At 34.4% G+C, this 18,029-nt stretch overlaps 1 protein-coding gene across 1 annotated transcript in view; it reads left to right on the plus strand.

Annotated features, from left to right (window-relative positions):
* LOC141345388 (transcription initiation factor TFIID subunit 4) overlaps nucleotides 1-18,029 on the plus strand; it is a 123,937-nt gene that overhangs the window by 35,328 nt on the left and 70,580 nt on the right. Inside the window, exon 13 of the mRNA XM_073850242.1 lies at nucleotides 5,137-5,193. Coding sequence (XP_073706343.1) covers nucleotides 5,137-5,193 — 57 coding nt within the window. The remainder of the gene's footprint in view (nucleotides 1-5,136; nucleotides 5,194-18,029) is intronic.

An 18,029-nucleotide genomic window follows, 5' to 3' on the forward strand; every position in this document is an offset into this window, starting at 1 on the left:
TTGGTTTAGTGTTATCTTAGATATTTTGCAATAAATAAAGTAAATTTGTTATTATCATATGCCTGAAATTTCCAATAAATCTGCGAATTTCATAGAGCAGGGTTATTATAAGTTACATAAAACTAAAACCTATAATAAAAATCTTAAAATAAAATAAACTTTTAAATGAAATAAAATATAAAAAGCGTATATATATTTCAACTAGGTGCAAAAGCAACATTTTTCTTTTCATTTAATTTAACAAAAAAAATTGTTACAAAAATGAAATTAAAACTAATCAAATTGACACATAACAAAATGACTAAAAACCTGAAAGTTAAAATGAAAATGGAAAATACAAAAATAAAAACTTTGGAAGGACAAACAGAACGAATGTCTGCGTAAATCACTCAGAAATCAAAAGCATTTGTGCATAGTTTGTTGATTTAAAAAAAAAATCGAATTACAAATCTCTAATTTCTGTCTAAATCATTGGTACATTTGCATCATACGCTTACTTTGTTGCATCAATTTTCACAGATATAAAATTACAATAACAAAAGTAATTGTCAAAGGCATTTTAGCCAAGAATGTTTTCATTTCCACAGAGATTTGCACAGAAATGCTCTTACTCATATTTCACCAATTTGGCCCAATATATTTGGTCCGCACCCATCGATAGATCTTAGTGTGCTGTGACTGATCACAGATCAGCCCTCAACTTATTTGAGGGCTGAACAAAGTTCTACATTTGTGTCAGTCTGTGATTACCCCAAACGACAGATTTTCCAATTAAAGAGCCGATTGCGTTCACTTTGCCCTGCGCCCATCGCCCTGCGCCCCGCAGTGAAATAGTTCGGCTCGTTTCCGTCATTAATTCATTTAGCTCAGAGACGATGACCCGCCGTAAAGACCCCCTCGCACGGCCGAGTCTCGCCTCCCTTCGGCCTAATGGCGTTATTATGCCGTAGCTCCGCGACGCGGGAGATTATATCGTCCAAAACGAGACCGTTTAGCTCGTACTCGAGCGCGAATGGCCACGCCGACCTCCGTGACTTTGGGCCGGGACGAGACGTTACACAAGCTGAAGCATCGCAGTTGTGAGGGATTTCAACTCCGCTGAAGCCGAAAATGCGATCAGAGAAACATGCTTATGCGTTTCCAGCTCGTCTGTAGCTCTCTGAGTTCAACAAATCATTGCCAGTGTAGTCTGGAAACAATGAATGAATGAATATTGACAGACTGAACAAACAAATCTTGCTTTATTTTGGGTTGAGATCATTCTGTGGGAGCAGAAAACCATCGGATTGTGTCCTTGTGTTCTCGCTCTGCGTCTTTAAGCTCAGCGTGATTTGACCCCTTAAACATGAACCTACTAAAATAAATCTCATCGTCCATTTCAAATATGACTGGAGTCTTCGGGGACGAGCGCGAGGGCCAGGGGCCAAACGCATTACTCTCAGCCGAGATAGCGACCAGTACGTGAACCGCCTGATATATTTAAAACCAATTAGCGGCGAGGAAGGGCAGAGTACCGCCGCCCCTCTCCTCGCCGAGAGAGGGTGAGTTAGGAGACGTTCTCATGGGGCAATTAAAAAAAGACCGGAGACCTAAACACAAAGCCCTCAGGATCGCACGCACACACCTCACACGTCGCTCTCTCGCTTTAAAAGAGACAAAATGAGAGTGAAATCACACAAGGCCACGATTAAATGCTTCAGCAGAGAGATTTACCCTCTCTAACCACACACACAGAAATGCACAAACCCAAAAACACAAGCTGGAATGGAGAGCTGCAGGGGTGATGTATTTTTGAATCACCCTTGAGCATCACCCTGGTTCCCTCGACAGGATTTTTCCATTGACTTTTGCGTCAAAAAATGCTCTGTGACCCACAAAAGTTGAAGAGTCTTACGCATTTCGTTCATCAAGATCAAATGAACGTTCAACTTTCAAGCTGAAGTTAAGCTATAAGATATATGAAGTTAACCCCTTAACTGTCACTCCCATTTTTGAACGGAGATGTGAAAATGAAGAATTGAAACTTAAATTTTTACAATTCATGAACAAAAACATTTTGTAATATGACTTTGATGTACATTTTTCATGTTAATGCAATGTCTGATTTTAAAATGGCTTCAAAGGATGAATTTTGAGATTTTAAGTTTTCAACTGGTATATCATTTCTTATGATTTCTAAAGTGTAATAGGAAAAAAGGCAGCGAGGAAGTCTGTTTGTGACAAAGGTCAGAACTCCTTTTATGAAGCAGAATCTTGTCATAAATTAATCTATTATTTTTCCTACTTAATTTGTAACACACAAAAAAGTCAAATATCTATTTAGGAGCCTTAGACCTTTCCAACAATATATAGTTTGTCATGATTAGATTAGGATTTATTTGTAAAATGGTGAAGTAAACTTGGGCGTCCCACAGAGTGGACGGTGACAGTTAAGGGGTTAAATCTTAAACTGCAAAAAATGCTTTTCTTACTTAGATTTTTTTGTCTTGTTTCCAGCCAAAATATCTAAAAATGCTTAAATTAGAAAGGATTTCCTAGACTAATAAAAATGGTCTTGTTTTCAGAAAAAAATTGTCAAAATTAAGTGCATTTTTGCTTGAAACAAGCTAAACAATCTGCCAATGAGGTAAGAAAAATAATATTGTTTTCTGTTTGAAATTTTACATGTTTTAAGCAAAAACTCACTTAATTTTGACTTTTTTTTTTTTTTGGTAAAATGCAAGATATTTTTTAAAATTAGAGGCAGCATTAAATTAAATAATGTTTATTGACATTCAGTTGGCCATCTCTAGTAAATATTAAATATACTAAAATGTATTTAAAATACATTTATTTTATGCTAATTATATTACAAATGCATTTACATATTATGCACTTAAAAATACTCTTCAATTGTACTTTTAGTATACTAAAGTGGTATATTTAAAGTCTGCTAACTAATTTTGAAAGTGGTCCTACTAATACTTCAGTATATTTGATTGTGCTCAAGTGGAACTATTGCAAATATACTTTAGATACACTTTATATATCTTGCATTTAAAAACTGATATTATTCGAAGATAACACAATCCTCATCAACAATGAAATGAAAACATATTTTAGGCTTAATATTAAGAAATGTGCATTGTGCACAAGTAGTTCTCCAAATAAAGTTTTTTTTATATCAATAAGTCTCAAGCAAAGTGTCAGTAAATATGTTTTACTTGAACTATACTTATATAAAATAAATGCATTTAAAATATTTTTTTTACTAGCGATTAGCTGCTCTAAATCAATATTTTCATCATATCAGTCAGACCCATAAACCAATAAACCTCAAAAAGCATCTAGCATCAGGCTTTCCCAAACTTTCATGAGTTTAAAAAAAAAAAATTAAAACAGTTAAGTAATTTTAAAATAAAAATAAGTAAAGCACTTACAAAAGGCTTTTTTTAAAACTATTATTTAACATTTTAATATTTAAAAAAGAATAGAACCATGTACATGTGAATGTACTGATAAACTGAAATTTTAACTTAAAATATCAAGGGAGTCAATATTTACAGTAGCCTTAGTAAAAAAGCAATATATTTAAATTGCATTTATTTATTAAGTATTGTTCAAGTCTATTAACATAGTTACTGACATATTGCTTAACTTACTGATATAAAAATGGTAATTAAACTTTATTTGGAGTACTACTCCTACTACTACTATTTCCTAATATTAAGCCTAAATATGTTTTGATATCACTAATGATTAGGATTGTATGGTCTTTAAATAATATCAGTCTTTAAATGGTAAATATTTAAAGTGTACATAAAGTATACTTGCAATAGTTCCCATTAAAGTGCGTCAAGTACAAAATTAGTTGTTTCCATTTAGCAGACTTTAAATATAGTTTAGTATACTAAAAGTACGATTGTAGGGTATTTTTTATCAAGTACATAATATGTAAATGTACTTGGAAAAATTTCCGTATATTTATTTTTCACTAGGGAGGTCAAAAGGTGTTTGTTCTGAAGGGTTTTTACTCAGGGGTTCAAGTAACATTTGGTAAAAATGTGTTTTGCTTTTTTTTATGGAGTGATTAAAAAGAGAAAATTCCTCTCTGTAAGAAAATGTTAATATATCATCGAAATAAAACAAGAATTTTATACCTGGCTCAATTTTCAGATATCTTTGCTGGACATTTATGTCATACAATGCCTCTATTGCATATTTAAACGCATTAAAAAAAAAACTTGTAATGCAAAAAAGTTTAGAATTCTTGAAGTAATCATTAAACTGTGGAAGTATAATAATATCTATTAGAGATTTTTAGTTTATCCTGTAAAATTAAAATCTAAGTTAGAAATTGTGAGTTAAAATAGTTAGCAAGAGTGCAAGTGTAAACGCAAAAAGGCTGTGAAACTGACTAGTGAGTAGTTGAGTTTTTCTGTTCACTGTGATGCTGTTTAATATCCCAGACAAACTCTGTAATTACATTTAGACTTCTCAAGACACTTAAGGCTTAAAAAGGCGTTTTTTATGATGTTTTTTTAATGTCATGGACCAAAATGTGAAAATATCTTGAGCTTGTGTTAAACAGACCTTTCATTTCAGGCATTTAACTAAAAACCCACATGCAAAAATGCTCATTTCTGGGTTGTAGGACTCATTCCTACAGCACTTTATGTGACGAAAGGGCCACCAGATGCATGCTTGTGCTTATAGTTTTGACACTGAAAAAAACACACAAAATTGGAGAACTTGTTTAATTTTTTACATTTGTATGCACACACACACTGATGAGTGTCAGGTTGCACCTGCATTTGTAACTGTGTGTGTGTGTGTGTGTGTGTGTGCATGTATTGTGTCTTTTGATTAGTAGTTGCCGGTGGCTGTGTGTGTGTGTGTTTGGAGGGCACAGCCTGCGGGCGTAGAATCACTCACTGCTGAACACACACACACACACACACACACACACACACACACACACACACACACTCCGTCCTTGACACATCAGATCTGCCCTCGTTTGTCCGCAACTATTTTAGTGCGGCAGATGAGGTGAGCTCACGACACACGCTCACCTGCCGTCTGCCCGTCTCTCCCTCCATCCTTCCTTCTGTCGTTCATCCTTCCTCCATCTCTCTCTCTCTCTTTCTCTCCCAGAGTCGCTCGCGGCAAGAAGATCCAGAACAAGCCCGTCTGAAGCAGAAAGCAAAGGAGGTGAGGCTTCCATCATTACCACTGACATTTCAAGGCTCCCGCAGATGAATTTTTTATGCCGTGCTACATATGTAATGCCATTTAAAGTCTGACTCTGAGAAAAAAAAAGGAAGAAAGTTTGAGAAATCATTTTCATTGATTGATGTCCTGCGAAGAAATGAGCATTTTCCTCTTTTTCTCCAGCTCTGAGCTGGTATTTAGGAGAATGTGCTGTGCTTTTATCTTGGGTTGGAATGGGGAATCTGATTGGAAATGAAGTCAGAGTTTTTCCCGTTTGACAGATAATTTGCAGAGGCCATTAGCATCATAAAGGCGGACGGCGTGGCGCTCGATCTGGTCTTGCGCTCGCGAGACGGGAGACAATTAGTAACCGTTACGGCAATATGAAGCATAAATTGCTTGCTTGTGTCTTCTGCATTGATTTTTGTTTTTTTTATGCTGCCAATTAAAACAAGCGCTGTTCTCAATTCCTGGAAGATCTAATGACGCACTAGTTTTACGGAAAACAGTTGACTTTGATGCCGAGCTGATGCATGTGTTTGTGATATTTGAAGAAACAATTTCAGCTTTAGACGTGTGTGTGTGTGTGTGTGTGTGTGTGTGTGTGTGTGTGTGTGTGTGTGTGTGTGTGTGTGTGTTTGTGATGTGCTTGGTGGTGTTTGCACTCTGGCCATCACTGATGCACTTTGGATGTAGAGTTCAAAGGAATGCCGTCTGATACAAACACAGAAATGTACTTGTTTGCAATCCCTAAAGAAATTTAGGCTGTTTTCACACCTGGTTTGATTGTTTAACCCAAAACTGAGACATATCCCACCCTTCCAAAAGCAGGTACCTTTACAATGTTGATTTGTGAAAATTACTCTTTTAGTTATGCTACATTTACATTTATGCAATTAACAGACACTTTTATCCTTTACACTTTTACACTGCATTCAATGTACAGTTGAGGTCAAAAGTTTACATCCCCTTTTCAGAATCTGCAAAAGTTAATTATTTGACCAAAATAAGAGGGATCATAAAAAATGCACCTAAACAAGATATTTTACTTAAAAGATGTTTACATATAGTCCACAAGAGAAAATAATAGTTGAATTCATAATAATGAACCCGTTCTTAATACTGTGTTGTTACCTGAATGATCCACACCTGTGTTTTTTTTTTTTGTTTGTTTAGTGATAGTTGTTCACGAGTCCCTTATTTGTCCTGAAGAGTTAAGCTGTTCTTCAGAAAAATCTTTAGAAAACTTTTGGAATTTGAAGATCAGGGTAAATGTAACTTATTCTGTCATCCAAAGGACAGTACTAAATGAAAAAAATATGATATTTAGGCAAAATAAGTAAAATTCCCATTCTATTCAAAAGTTTTCACCCCCAATATGAGTAATTACATGCTCTTAATGCATGTTTTTTTCTTCTGGATCATGAGTGAGCGTTTGAACCTTCTGTAATAGTTGCATATGAGTCCCTCAGTTGTCCTCAGTGTGAAAAGAAGAGGTTCAAAAACACAAAAATACTGGAAAACCAAAGTTTTTTTTTTGTTTAGTGATAGTTGTTCAGAAAAATCATTTAGGTCCCACAAATTCTTTGGTTTTCCAGCATTTTTGTGTGTTTGAACCCTTTCCAACAATGACTGTATGATTTTGAGATCCATCTTTTCACACTGAGGACAACTGAGGGACTCATATGCGATTATTACAGAAAGTTCAAACACTCACTGATGCTCCAGAAGGAAAAAAACATGCATTGGGAGGAATTTGAAGATCAGGGTAAATTTAGCTTATTTTGTCTTTTGGGAAACATGTATATATCTTCCTTCGCTTCCAAAGGGCAGTACAATATGATTTTCAGGCAAAATAAGAAAAATGTACACATCTCCATTCTGTTCAAAAGTTTTCACCCCCCGGTTCTGGAGCATCAGTGAGTGTTAGAACCTTCTGTAATAGTTGCAAAATCATACAGTCGTTGTTGGAAAGGATTCAAATACGCAAAAATGCTGGAAAACATGCATTTTGTATGATCCCTCTTATTTTGCTAAAATAATTACCATTTTGCAGATTCTGAAAGGGGGATGTAATCTTTTGACCACAACAATCATAAAGTAAAGAGTAAAGAAACTTAGTAAAAAAAAACAACAACAACGCACATCTTGGAGAGTACCACGACGCACAGCACAGTGTCTTAGTATTTTTGTCTTTTTTCTAGTCAAAATATCAAAAGATTCTTAAATTAATATGCATTTATTAGTCTTGTTTCCAGGGGGAAAAACTAAATTGCGGTTTGCTTTAAAAAAGGTCACATTATCTGCCAGCGGGGTAGGTAAAATAGGCAGATAATTTTACTTGTTTCCAGGGGGGAAAAGTAAGTTAAGTGTATTTTGCTTAAACCAAGACTAAATATAAAAATTTCCTTTTGCATATCTAGTAAATACATCTTCATTTATATTTTATTAATATTTTGACAAAAAAAAAGACAAAAATACTAAGTAAGACAAGCTTGTTTTTGCAGTGCATGTGCGTACTTTCCTCAGATTTCATCAAAAATTTCTTCATTTGTGTTGGAACAACATGAGGGTGAATGACTTGACATCCTTTAAACATCTGCAGCACAAACACTGAACTTTAATACTTAGTGCTAAGGTTTGGTGACTAATTATCAACCATGCATGTCCATCTTTTCTCGAGGTATCACCGTTGTTTCCTCTCGCTCTCTCTCTTCTGCTCCACATTAGTGAGGTGTAACCCTTTAGAGTGGATTGTAGTCTTCCCATCAGCCTGTGCTGTATGTAAATGAGGTGATTTGTAATAGGCTGCGCCCGAGGCCGTGTGATCAAAGTGGATCTCCGCCCTGTTAAGTGGCAGGCAGCTCATCATCTCAACACAGCCAGATTAACTTTCCAACCCACAGAACCGACTACTACAGCTCACACACTTACACACACACACACACACACACACACACACACACACACACACACACACACACTGGCTCCGTCTGTGTCGTCAAAAACTCCCAACTTGTTTCCAATCAGAATTTTAAAGAGGCTGAAATCTCACTTTTATTTGCTGTTGCACCAGAAATGGCGTTTTCCTGTCTCTCTCTCTCTCTGGGCATAATGGCCGTGGTCGTTTCTCAGTGCGGTTCTTCCTCCGGTTTTCATCTCCTGATTGGCCGCAGGCGACAGAGCTGCTGTTTGCGTCTGTCGTAGAGGTTTCGCACATCTGCCCAAATTTTCATCAGGATAATGAGGTTGATCCGCGCTGCCTTCACTCTCTGTGACGGGTAGAACGGCGAGAGAGAGGTTTATTACTCATAACCACACCAAGTGTACTGCACTTATGTGGTGTGTGTGGTAAGAAAAGACTCTATCTGCTTCTCTTGTGAGTGTCACTACTAGTTGTGTTTATACCAACTTGATTACACAACTCCTGAGAAGATTTGCACAACAGTGTACATTTTGTTTGGCATCAATGGTTCCACAAAGAACCTTTATCATCCATGGAACCTTTTCATTCCACAAAAGGTTCTTTACAGTGAAAAAAGGTTCTTTGGATTATCAAAATGTTCTTCACACTGAGAAACAAATGGTTATTTTAAGAACTGTTCACTGAAATGTTCTTTGGGGGAACAAAACTGGTTCTTTTGTGGAATTGGTGTGAAAACCCTCTTTTTAGAACCTTTGTTTTTAAGAATGTCGTTTAAGGGGAAAACATATTTTGTGTTTCATAGAAAAGATATTTACGGGTTTTGAGTAAATTATGACAGAATTCTCATTTTTGACTAACATATCTTATATCTTGTCATATATTTAGGACTTTTACATCTTGTTTTGTCAGATTTATTTTAGATTGCAATAAGATTAAATTGAGAGCAAATGGAGATTTTTGTCTCCTTCTTCTCAGATGCTTTTTCTAAGAAAAAGGCTCCTGGAATCTCACATTTGCCTCAGTTTGCAGAAGAAATCTGGAAAATATCTCTGTCCTGCATTCAAAAGTCTAAGGTCTCATCAGATTCTCCCAAAACCAAAAGATATGCTCTTCTAAGCACATCAATTATACCCATTATTTATTTTTTAAATATAGAAGATCTGAAACAAAATGCATAGTTAACCTGAAACACAGATCTACCGAGCAAAGAAAGAGCAAATTTTGAGCACATTTTCTCTGGAGGCACACATTTTGTGACCTTCTGATTCTTCTGCTCTGGTAAAAACAAAAACGGTAAAATTTTGAAATATTTTTACTATTTAAAATAACCGTTTTCTGTTTGAATATACTTTAAATTGTAAGCTGTAATTCAAAGCTGAATTTTTAGCATCATTACTCCAGTCACACGATCCTTCAGAAATCATTCTAATATTCCGATTTGCTGCTCAAAAAACATTTTTTATTATTGTTATCATTCTGTTGAAAACAGCCAAGTTTGATGAAAAGGAAGTTCAGAAGAACAGCATTTGTCTGAAATATAAATCTTTTGTAACATTATAAATGTCTTTATAATCAATTTAAAGCATTTTTCCTAAATGAAAGTATTAATGTGTTTAATTTCTTTCCCAAAACATTGTACTGACTCCAAGCTTTTGAATGGTATAGTCTATAATGTTACAAAAGCTTTTTATTTCAGATAAATGCTGATCTTAGATCTATTCATCAAAGAATCCTGAAAAATATGTACTCAGCTGTTTATAATAATAATTACATTTTTCCTAGAACATAAATCAGCATATTTGAATGATTTCTGAAGGATCATGTGACACTGTAGAGTGACTAGAGTAATGATGCTGAAATTTCAGCTTTGATCACAGGAATAAATTACATTTTAAAATATATTAAAATCGGTTATTTTAAATAGTAAAAATATTTCAAAATATTACTGTTTTGCAGTATTTTGAATCAAACAAATGCAGGCCCCGTGAGCATTAAAAATCTTACTGTTCAAAAACTTTTGACTGGTATTGTGTATATATATATATATATATGTATATATGTGACCCTGGACCACAAAACCAGTCTTAAGTCGCTGGGGTATATTTGTAGCAATAGCCAAAAATACATTGTATGGGTCAAAATTATTGATTTTTCTTTTATGCCAAAAATCATTAGGAAATTAAGTAAAGATCATGTTCCATGAAGATTTTTTGTAAAATTCCTACTATGAATATATCAAAATGTAATTTTTGATTAGTAATATGCATTGTTAAGAACTTAATTTGGACAACTTTAAAGGTGATTTTCTCAGTATTTAAATTTTTTTGCACCCTCAGATTCCAGATTTTCAAACAGATGTATCTCAGCCAAATATGGTCCTATCCTAACAAACCAAACCATCAATAGAAAGCTTATTTATTGAGCTTTCATATGTTGTATACATATAAAAGGTCACATTATCTGCCAGTGGGGTAGGTAAAATAGGCAGATAATTTTACTTGTTTCCAGGGGGAAAAGTAAGTTAAGTGTATTTTGCTTAAAACAAGACTAAATATAAAAATTTATTTTTGCATATCTAGTAAATACGTCTTCATTTATATTTTATTAATATTTTGACTAAAAAAAGACAAAAATACTAAGTAAGACAAGCTTGTTTTTGCAGTGCATGTGCGTACTTTCCTCAGATTTCATCAAAAATTTCTTCATTTGTGTTGGAACAACATGAGGGTGAATGACTTGACATCCTTTAAACATCTGCAGCACAAACACTGAACTTTAATACTTAGTGCTAAGGTTTGGTGACTAATTATCAACCATGCATGGTAAAATTTTACCTTATGACTGGTTTTGTGGTCCAGGGTCACATATATATACCGGTGTTTTCTCATAAATGACTGGTAAGGCTAGTAAGTAACATTACAACATTACAATAACTTTGTGAATCATGACAAATAAATGTATAATAATGTTTTATAGATATATGCTCTTAAAAATCTGATCTCTAAAAACATATCCTAAATCAATGTAAAGATCTCTGAATTTGATAGCAGATGTTTTGTCAAATCTCAGCACAGCTTGAAACATTTTTGAGCTCTTTTCTAACAGTAAAACCAATCAGTGAGAAACTCCTGAGTCTTTTTCAATTTGCTCCCCTTTAAAATCACAACTGACATATCGACGAGATCCGACTTGTGATTTTTCTTTCCTCTGGGAGAGCGTCTGGCTGTACAAGCGCGTGCGTCTGATGGACAGATGTTGTCCGATCGGGGCAGGTTTTCCATCCATCCGTCTTTTTCAGCCCTTCACAAACATCCGATTCCCCGTAATATCATCGAGCGGCTGTGTTCGGGAACCTATTTCCACAGTCCTCAGCGATGCCCAAAGGTCAGATGAGATATTTTTAAAGTGCCCTCGGTGAAAATCAATGCCCAAAAAAAGAGACAGGATGCAGGAACAGGGCCACCCACCCTAATCAGCAGCGCCTCGCCGCAGATACCACGAATCTGCAGAGAAATTGCGAGGGGACACATGACAAATAGAGAGAGGAAGAAGGCGAAATAAAGTGAAAGAAGCCGCAAATACATAAAAGAGAGCGAGCGAGAGAAGCCCTGGCAGATACATCACTGTGTCAGGTCACACAGACACTCTGCGGCCACAGATTCATCATCGCTGCCCCGCTCGCAACAGGAGAGGAGAGGCGAGGCAGGGCAGAGGACGCAGAGTGACCACTGCTGACCACCTGGGTAAACCGGTGCATTTTACCACAACAGCCTCTGGTCCAGCGCGCCCGCCGGCCGCCGTGTCACAGACAAGGACAGAGTAACAGAGGTGGCGGTAAACGTTTGCTCCCGGTGCCGCTAAACGTGCGAGTTTGTGCTGCTGCTGATGACTGTGAGTGGATGGCAAACACGGACGGAAGAAGTGAATCTGGCTGAGATCCGTCAGATATCTTTAGACGGGTCGAGGGCAAACAACAGATAATTCATCTGAAAATTAACATTCTGTCATCATTTACTCAGCCTCATGTCAACCTGAACGCAAAAAAACTGAATAGTATTGAATATGTATATACACTACCAATCAAAACTGTTGAACAGTAAGATTTTTAATGTTTTTTAAAGTCTCTTCTGCTCACCAGGTCTGCATTTCTTTGATTCAAAGAATGGAAAAAAACAGTAACATTTTATAATATTTGTTTTATATAAAAGTTTGTGTGGATTGATTTTTAAAAAAGTGTGGGGTTGGTAAGTTGGTAACAAGTCTCTTCTGCTCACAAAGGCTGCATTTATTTGGTCAAAAATGTAAAAAGGTGATTTTTTTTTTATTTAAAATAGTTTTCTATGTGAATATATATTAAAATGTAATTTATCTGTATCATTTATCTGTAATAAAAAGATTTCGTAATTTAACATTATACACTACAATTCAAAAGCTTGGAGTCATTTCTTTTTTTGGGAAAGAAATGATAGAAATTAATACTTTTATTTAGCAAGGAGGCTTTAAATTGATCAAAAGTGATCAAAAGACATTTATAATGTAAGAGATTTCTATTTCAGATAAATTCTGTTCTGTTGAACTTTGTATTTATCAAAAAACCTGAAAAAAATCTGCTCAGCTGTTATCAACATAATAATAATAAATTTTTTTGAGCAGCAAATCAGCATATTAGAATGATTTCTGAAGGATCATGTGACTAGAGTAACGATGCTAAAAATTCAGCTTTGAAATCACAGAAATAAATGACATTTTAAAATATATTCAAGTAGAAAACAGTTATTTGAAATATTAAAAATAATTCAAAGTTTCTGCTGTACTTCGGATCAAATAAATGCAGGCTTGGTGAGTGTCACAGTTTATGGCAGGTGATGAAGGAAACCGGATTAAATAATAACACTGATATTTATTACGAACATGGAGTAGAACCAAACAGAAGTAACAATTATCGACGGACACTGGGGTGTTATCAGACACAGACTTAAATACACAGAAACAGGGGTGCGGTTATAAACAAGATAACAAGGATAACGAGGGGGAAGTACAAATATGGGCACGACTGAACCAACTAATACAAAACCAAAAGGGGGAAACGGGACTAAACCATTTGTACTGGAAACAGAGGGGGGAAAATACAAGGAAAACAGGACAGACAAGACTCAAATCCTGACAGTGAGCAGGCTTCTTTAAAAATTATTAACAGTCTTACTGTTTAAAAATGTTTGATTAGTAGCATATGTATGTATATTCTATTAATAAATGAATGCCTAAAATAATGCTTTTATTCTTGTCCACAAAAATATGAAGCAGCACAACTGTTTTTAACATTGATTAAAAATCAGAAAAGTTTCGTAAGCAGAAAATCAGCATATTAGAATGATTTCTGAAGGATCATGTGGCACTGGAGACTGAAGTAATGATGCTGAAAATTCAGCGTTGATCACTTATTTTTTTATCAGAAATAAAATAAATTTTAACAGATATTCACACAGAAATGGTTATTTGAGATTGTATAAATATTTCACAATTTTACTGTATTTTTTGATCAAATAAATGCAGCCTTGGTGAGCAAAACATTGAAAAATCTTACCAAACCCAAACTTTTGAACTATTGTTTAAGTTGAACTTTGTAAGGTGTAGATAATTGTAGTGTGTCAGTTTGGTGTTTATACAGGGTTGCCAGGTTTTAACAATAAAACCCACCCAAGTCTAGCTTGATCATGTTCCGAGGGGTAGAATACCATTTTTTTTTTCAAGGTTCCACTGTTAAAATTCATATTCAAGGAACTAAATATCACGTTACTGGGATCGCTTCAACTTGCAGCAACAGTGTTAAAGTAGCCCGATTTTTGTGGGAAAACACTTGGCAGTAGTGTGTTCAGAGTCACTAGTCAATCATTGATAGTTTGCCTTCATGAAGAGTGTGTGATGCTCACTCTGTACATGTCATTTTCTGACTCAACCAATGACGTGAGTTGGGGCGGGACTATCTGTTTGACTGACCAATAGAGAAGGGGCTGCAGAAGGCCTCCAGGGTAATCAATTATTAAAATATTTAATGTATAATGATAGACACTATATATATATCAGACAGCCTGTTCATTAATGGCCCAATTAGACCAATTCTGGTTTTAAACACACAAAAATATGGTCTGATATTTTTGTGGCAAATATCTTGGACTAATTTGTAAAGATATCACATGGTGTTCAGTCATTATCACTCGTGTTTGGTGAGTGAATTTCACTTCATCCCTGATCTGATTGGAAACCATTTGTCCTCTTTCACCTCTTTTTTTCTTTCTTGTTCGTATTTCACATCATCGTGAATCTGAGCTCCTTCACGTGATACTTGGATGTGTCCGGTGGGAATCTCTTGGCTTTTTGTTCGAATAATTTTCCTCAAATATTTTCTCTCCTCAGGCAATCACAGTTTCCTCCATTCTCACCATTCTTTTCCCTCCGTCGTCTCCTCTGTTTTAATGCTGGAGTTGCATTCTTACACCACAGCGTTGTGGGTAGCATTCCGATCCAGTAAGACTGAGATACGTGAAGAGCCACAGACACAAACATCCCATAATGCCTGAACACTTTGGTTCCTTCTGTAAAGCAAACTATCCTTTGGAAAATGTGACTGCGCAGAAGGAAAGATGCGATCTGAGCGCATCTTTGTGTGGATTGATTTTGCCAAGCCCTCAAAATGTGATGAAATATTTCCATCATAGAAGGAATTTGAAATGTCCCTTATGCGTAACAAACTCAATGCAAACACATGAGAACACAACAAGCACAAAAAATAATTACGAAAAGTGTACGAAAGCTCAGATCATTTCTTCTTTGGAGAATTTGATGAGAGTTCATAATTGGAATCTTGGCAAACCTAAGCTGACTTCGGAGAATTTCTAAATGAGAATTTAATCTAATTCCTAAAACATTTGAGATACATTTGATTTTAATCTCAGTGAAAATTCTAAAAGTACGTTTAAAAAGATCTCACAGCAAAGCCTTTTTACAAGACGAAAGACGCTGAAGCGTCTGTCCCGAATCTGTTTTTATTTTCCTCTTTGTGGTTGCTTGTTTCATCCCTAAAATTCCTGAAGTCAAATTTCAGACGTAAGAAAGAAAGAATGGGGGGAAAAAAGAAGCGGAGACGAAAAGCAAGCTTTAAAAATACCTTTGGTGCTCCTGTGTGTTTGTGAATATTATTACAAAGTGCCGTAATGAGAGAAAGAACAACACAAAGCGAGATTTTTGCCCGCAAGCTAGATGGCGAGGAATCTGAACAGCGAAAGGCCCGAGTGTTTGTGTGTGTGTGTGTGTGTGTGTGTGTGTGTGTGTGGCCGCCTGTAGGAGGTCTTTCTCTTTGTACGTGGATCTCCTTGGGATGTTAGCAGCAGGGGAATCAGGAATGAAGAGCTACTCTTTTGGGGATCTTTTTGGGTAACAGAGAGAAAAACACAACCAGAGAGAAAGAGAGAGAGACGAATGGGACACAACGAACAGAAAAGATGAAAGGGTCAGTGTTTGAAACCGAAGGCAGTGAGTTCTCTGTTTACATATGTAATGACCACACAGACAATTCAGCTGAGCTTAGAAATTAATAAAAGAAAGTGATTAATCAATTACATTTTTTTTTGTCAACAGGAATTTTGTAATTTTGTAGACTAGTGTTCAAAAGTTTCAGGTTGGTATGATTCCGCTCACCAAGGTTGCGTTTATTTGATCAAAAACACAGTAAAAATAATGACATATTTTTACAAATTAAAATAGCTGTTTTAAAATGTAATTTATTTCTTTGATCAAGCCTGAAATTTCAACATCATTACTCCAGTCTTCAGTGTCACATGATCCTTCAGAAATCATTTTAATATGCTGATTTGCGGCTCAATTTTAATTAATTTAATTGAAATAATACAAATTAAAAACTAATTTTACAAGCTAATTTAAAATATTAATAAAAAATACAAAAAAAGGAATTTATTTTAAAGTAATAAAAATGTAATAAAATTAAATATAAACAGAAAAATAAAGATTAAAATATATAAAGGATAAAGAAAACCTTCTGAAGGCAAATCTGTATTGTGACAGAACTGTGGTTGAAAGTTTTATGATCTAATGAAACTAACATTATTGGCCATCAAATTAAAAACCATTTATAAATCATGATGGTCAGAATGTTTTACTTTGACATTAATAAAAAAATGTCTCTTATTTGATCAAAAATACAGTAAAAATCTGAAATAGTATTATCATTTAAAATAACTGTTTTCTATATGAATATGTTTTCAAAAATAATTTATTTCTGTGATCAAAACTGAATTTTCAGCACCATTACTGCACTCTTCAGTGTGACATGTTCCTTCAGAAATCATTCTAATATGCTGATTTACTGCTCAAGAAACATTTATGATTATTATCAGTGAAAACAGTTGTGCCGCCCAATATTTTTATGAAAACTGTAATGCATTTGATTTTTTTAGGGTTCATGGATAAATAGAAAGTTCAAAAGAAAAGCATTTATTTAAAATAGAAACATTTTGTAGCATTATAAATGTCTATACTGTCACTTTTAATGCATGCTTGATGAATAAAAGTAGTTTCTTTAAAAAATATTATACATTAAATCAGTCATATTTTTCATTATATTGTATATTAAAGCATTTGTTATATAATTTCTTTACATCAGAGCTAGACTGCAATGGTTCTGGCCTTCAGTCCTCGTTGGTTTCCAACCATGTTTATGTAGCAGCTAACGTCATTCATGAAACACAAGAAGGAGGAATTTCTGTGTAAATCATAAATCACATTTATGCACCACTTTATGCAAGAATGGTTTATGTATGATGCAAATTGATACTTCGTCTGCCTGTCACATTTTACAAGCAATTTACACAGAAATACTTGCACAGAAATAGTTCATAAATGAGCTCAATATGTATAAAATGATTGAGCTTTTCTAAAATAACGGTAGGAATACATTCAAATATCTTGACAGTATAAAGATATATGTAAATCAATATAATATAATATAATTAGTGCTGGGCAACAATTGATCTTAATTAATTGCATCCAAAATATTTCAAAGATGTTAAGATGTCCACATCAAAAGAAATTTACAAAAGTGATTTTATGCCCATATAAAGCACATTAAGTGTAAGTAAAGTGTCTACTTTTTGAAGAATAAAATGTCAAAATATGGTTAAAATAAAGTTACATTTAGTCATTTAGTAACACAATATTTATGAAGAAAATTTAAACAACATGCCTATTCTGGCTTGTACATATTAAAATATATAAAAGAATAAGGGAGCATATTAAATTTTATTGTGTTTTAAATTAGTTAAAAATTCTTACTGACAAATGGGCAAAACCTAGGATAGTGGCAAATTTAAAAAATGTAAAATTAGAACTAATTAGTATTTGGTGTGAAAGTAATTCGTCTTTTAATATGTCATAAATTGATTTTTGTTGTAAATATGCCTGACAAACCTGTTATACTTGATGACATTTTAGTGAGCATCTTCTGTAAATTAGGGAAAAAAATGTATGATATTAATTTTTGCTCAGAAAAACAAAAACAAAAATGCAATTAAAGTAAACAGAAAACTGAAAAAAAAATTTTTTGGAAAAACAATTTAAAGCAGTATTACACTTATTGTTTTTATGCTTAAACTCTTTGTCTTTGACCCGTTTATATATTAAATATATTTATATTTAATATAAACACATATAAATATTTTCAAAATATATACTGTATGTGTGTGTTTTTATCTATACATAATACATATACACAGCACACACACATACAGTCAAGCCCAAAATTATTCATACCCCTGGAAAATTCTGACTTAAAGTTACTTTTATTCAACCAGCAAGTTTTTTTTTTTTTTTTTGACCGGAAACGACACAGGCTTCTCCC

This window comes from Garra rufa, chromosome 11, assembly GCF_049309525.1.
Source record: "Garra rufa chromosome 11, GarRuf1.0, whole genome shotgun sequence".
In the NCBI taxonomy this organism is placed as follows: domain Eukaryota; kingdom Metazoa; phylum Chordata; class Actinopteri; order Cypriniformes; family Cyprinidae; genus Garra; species Garra rufa.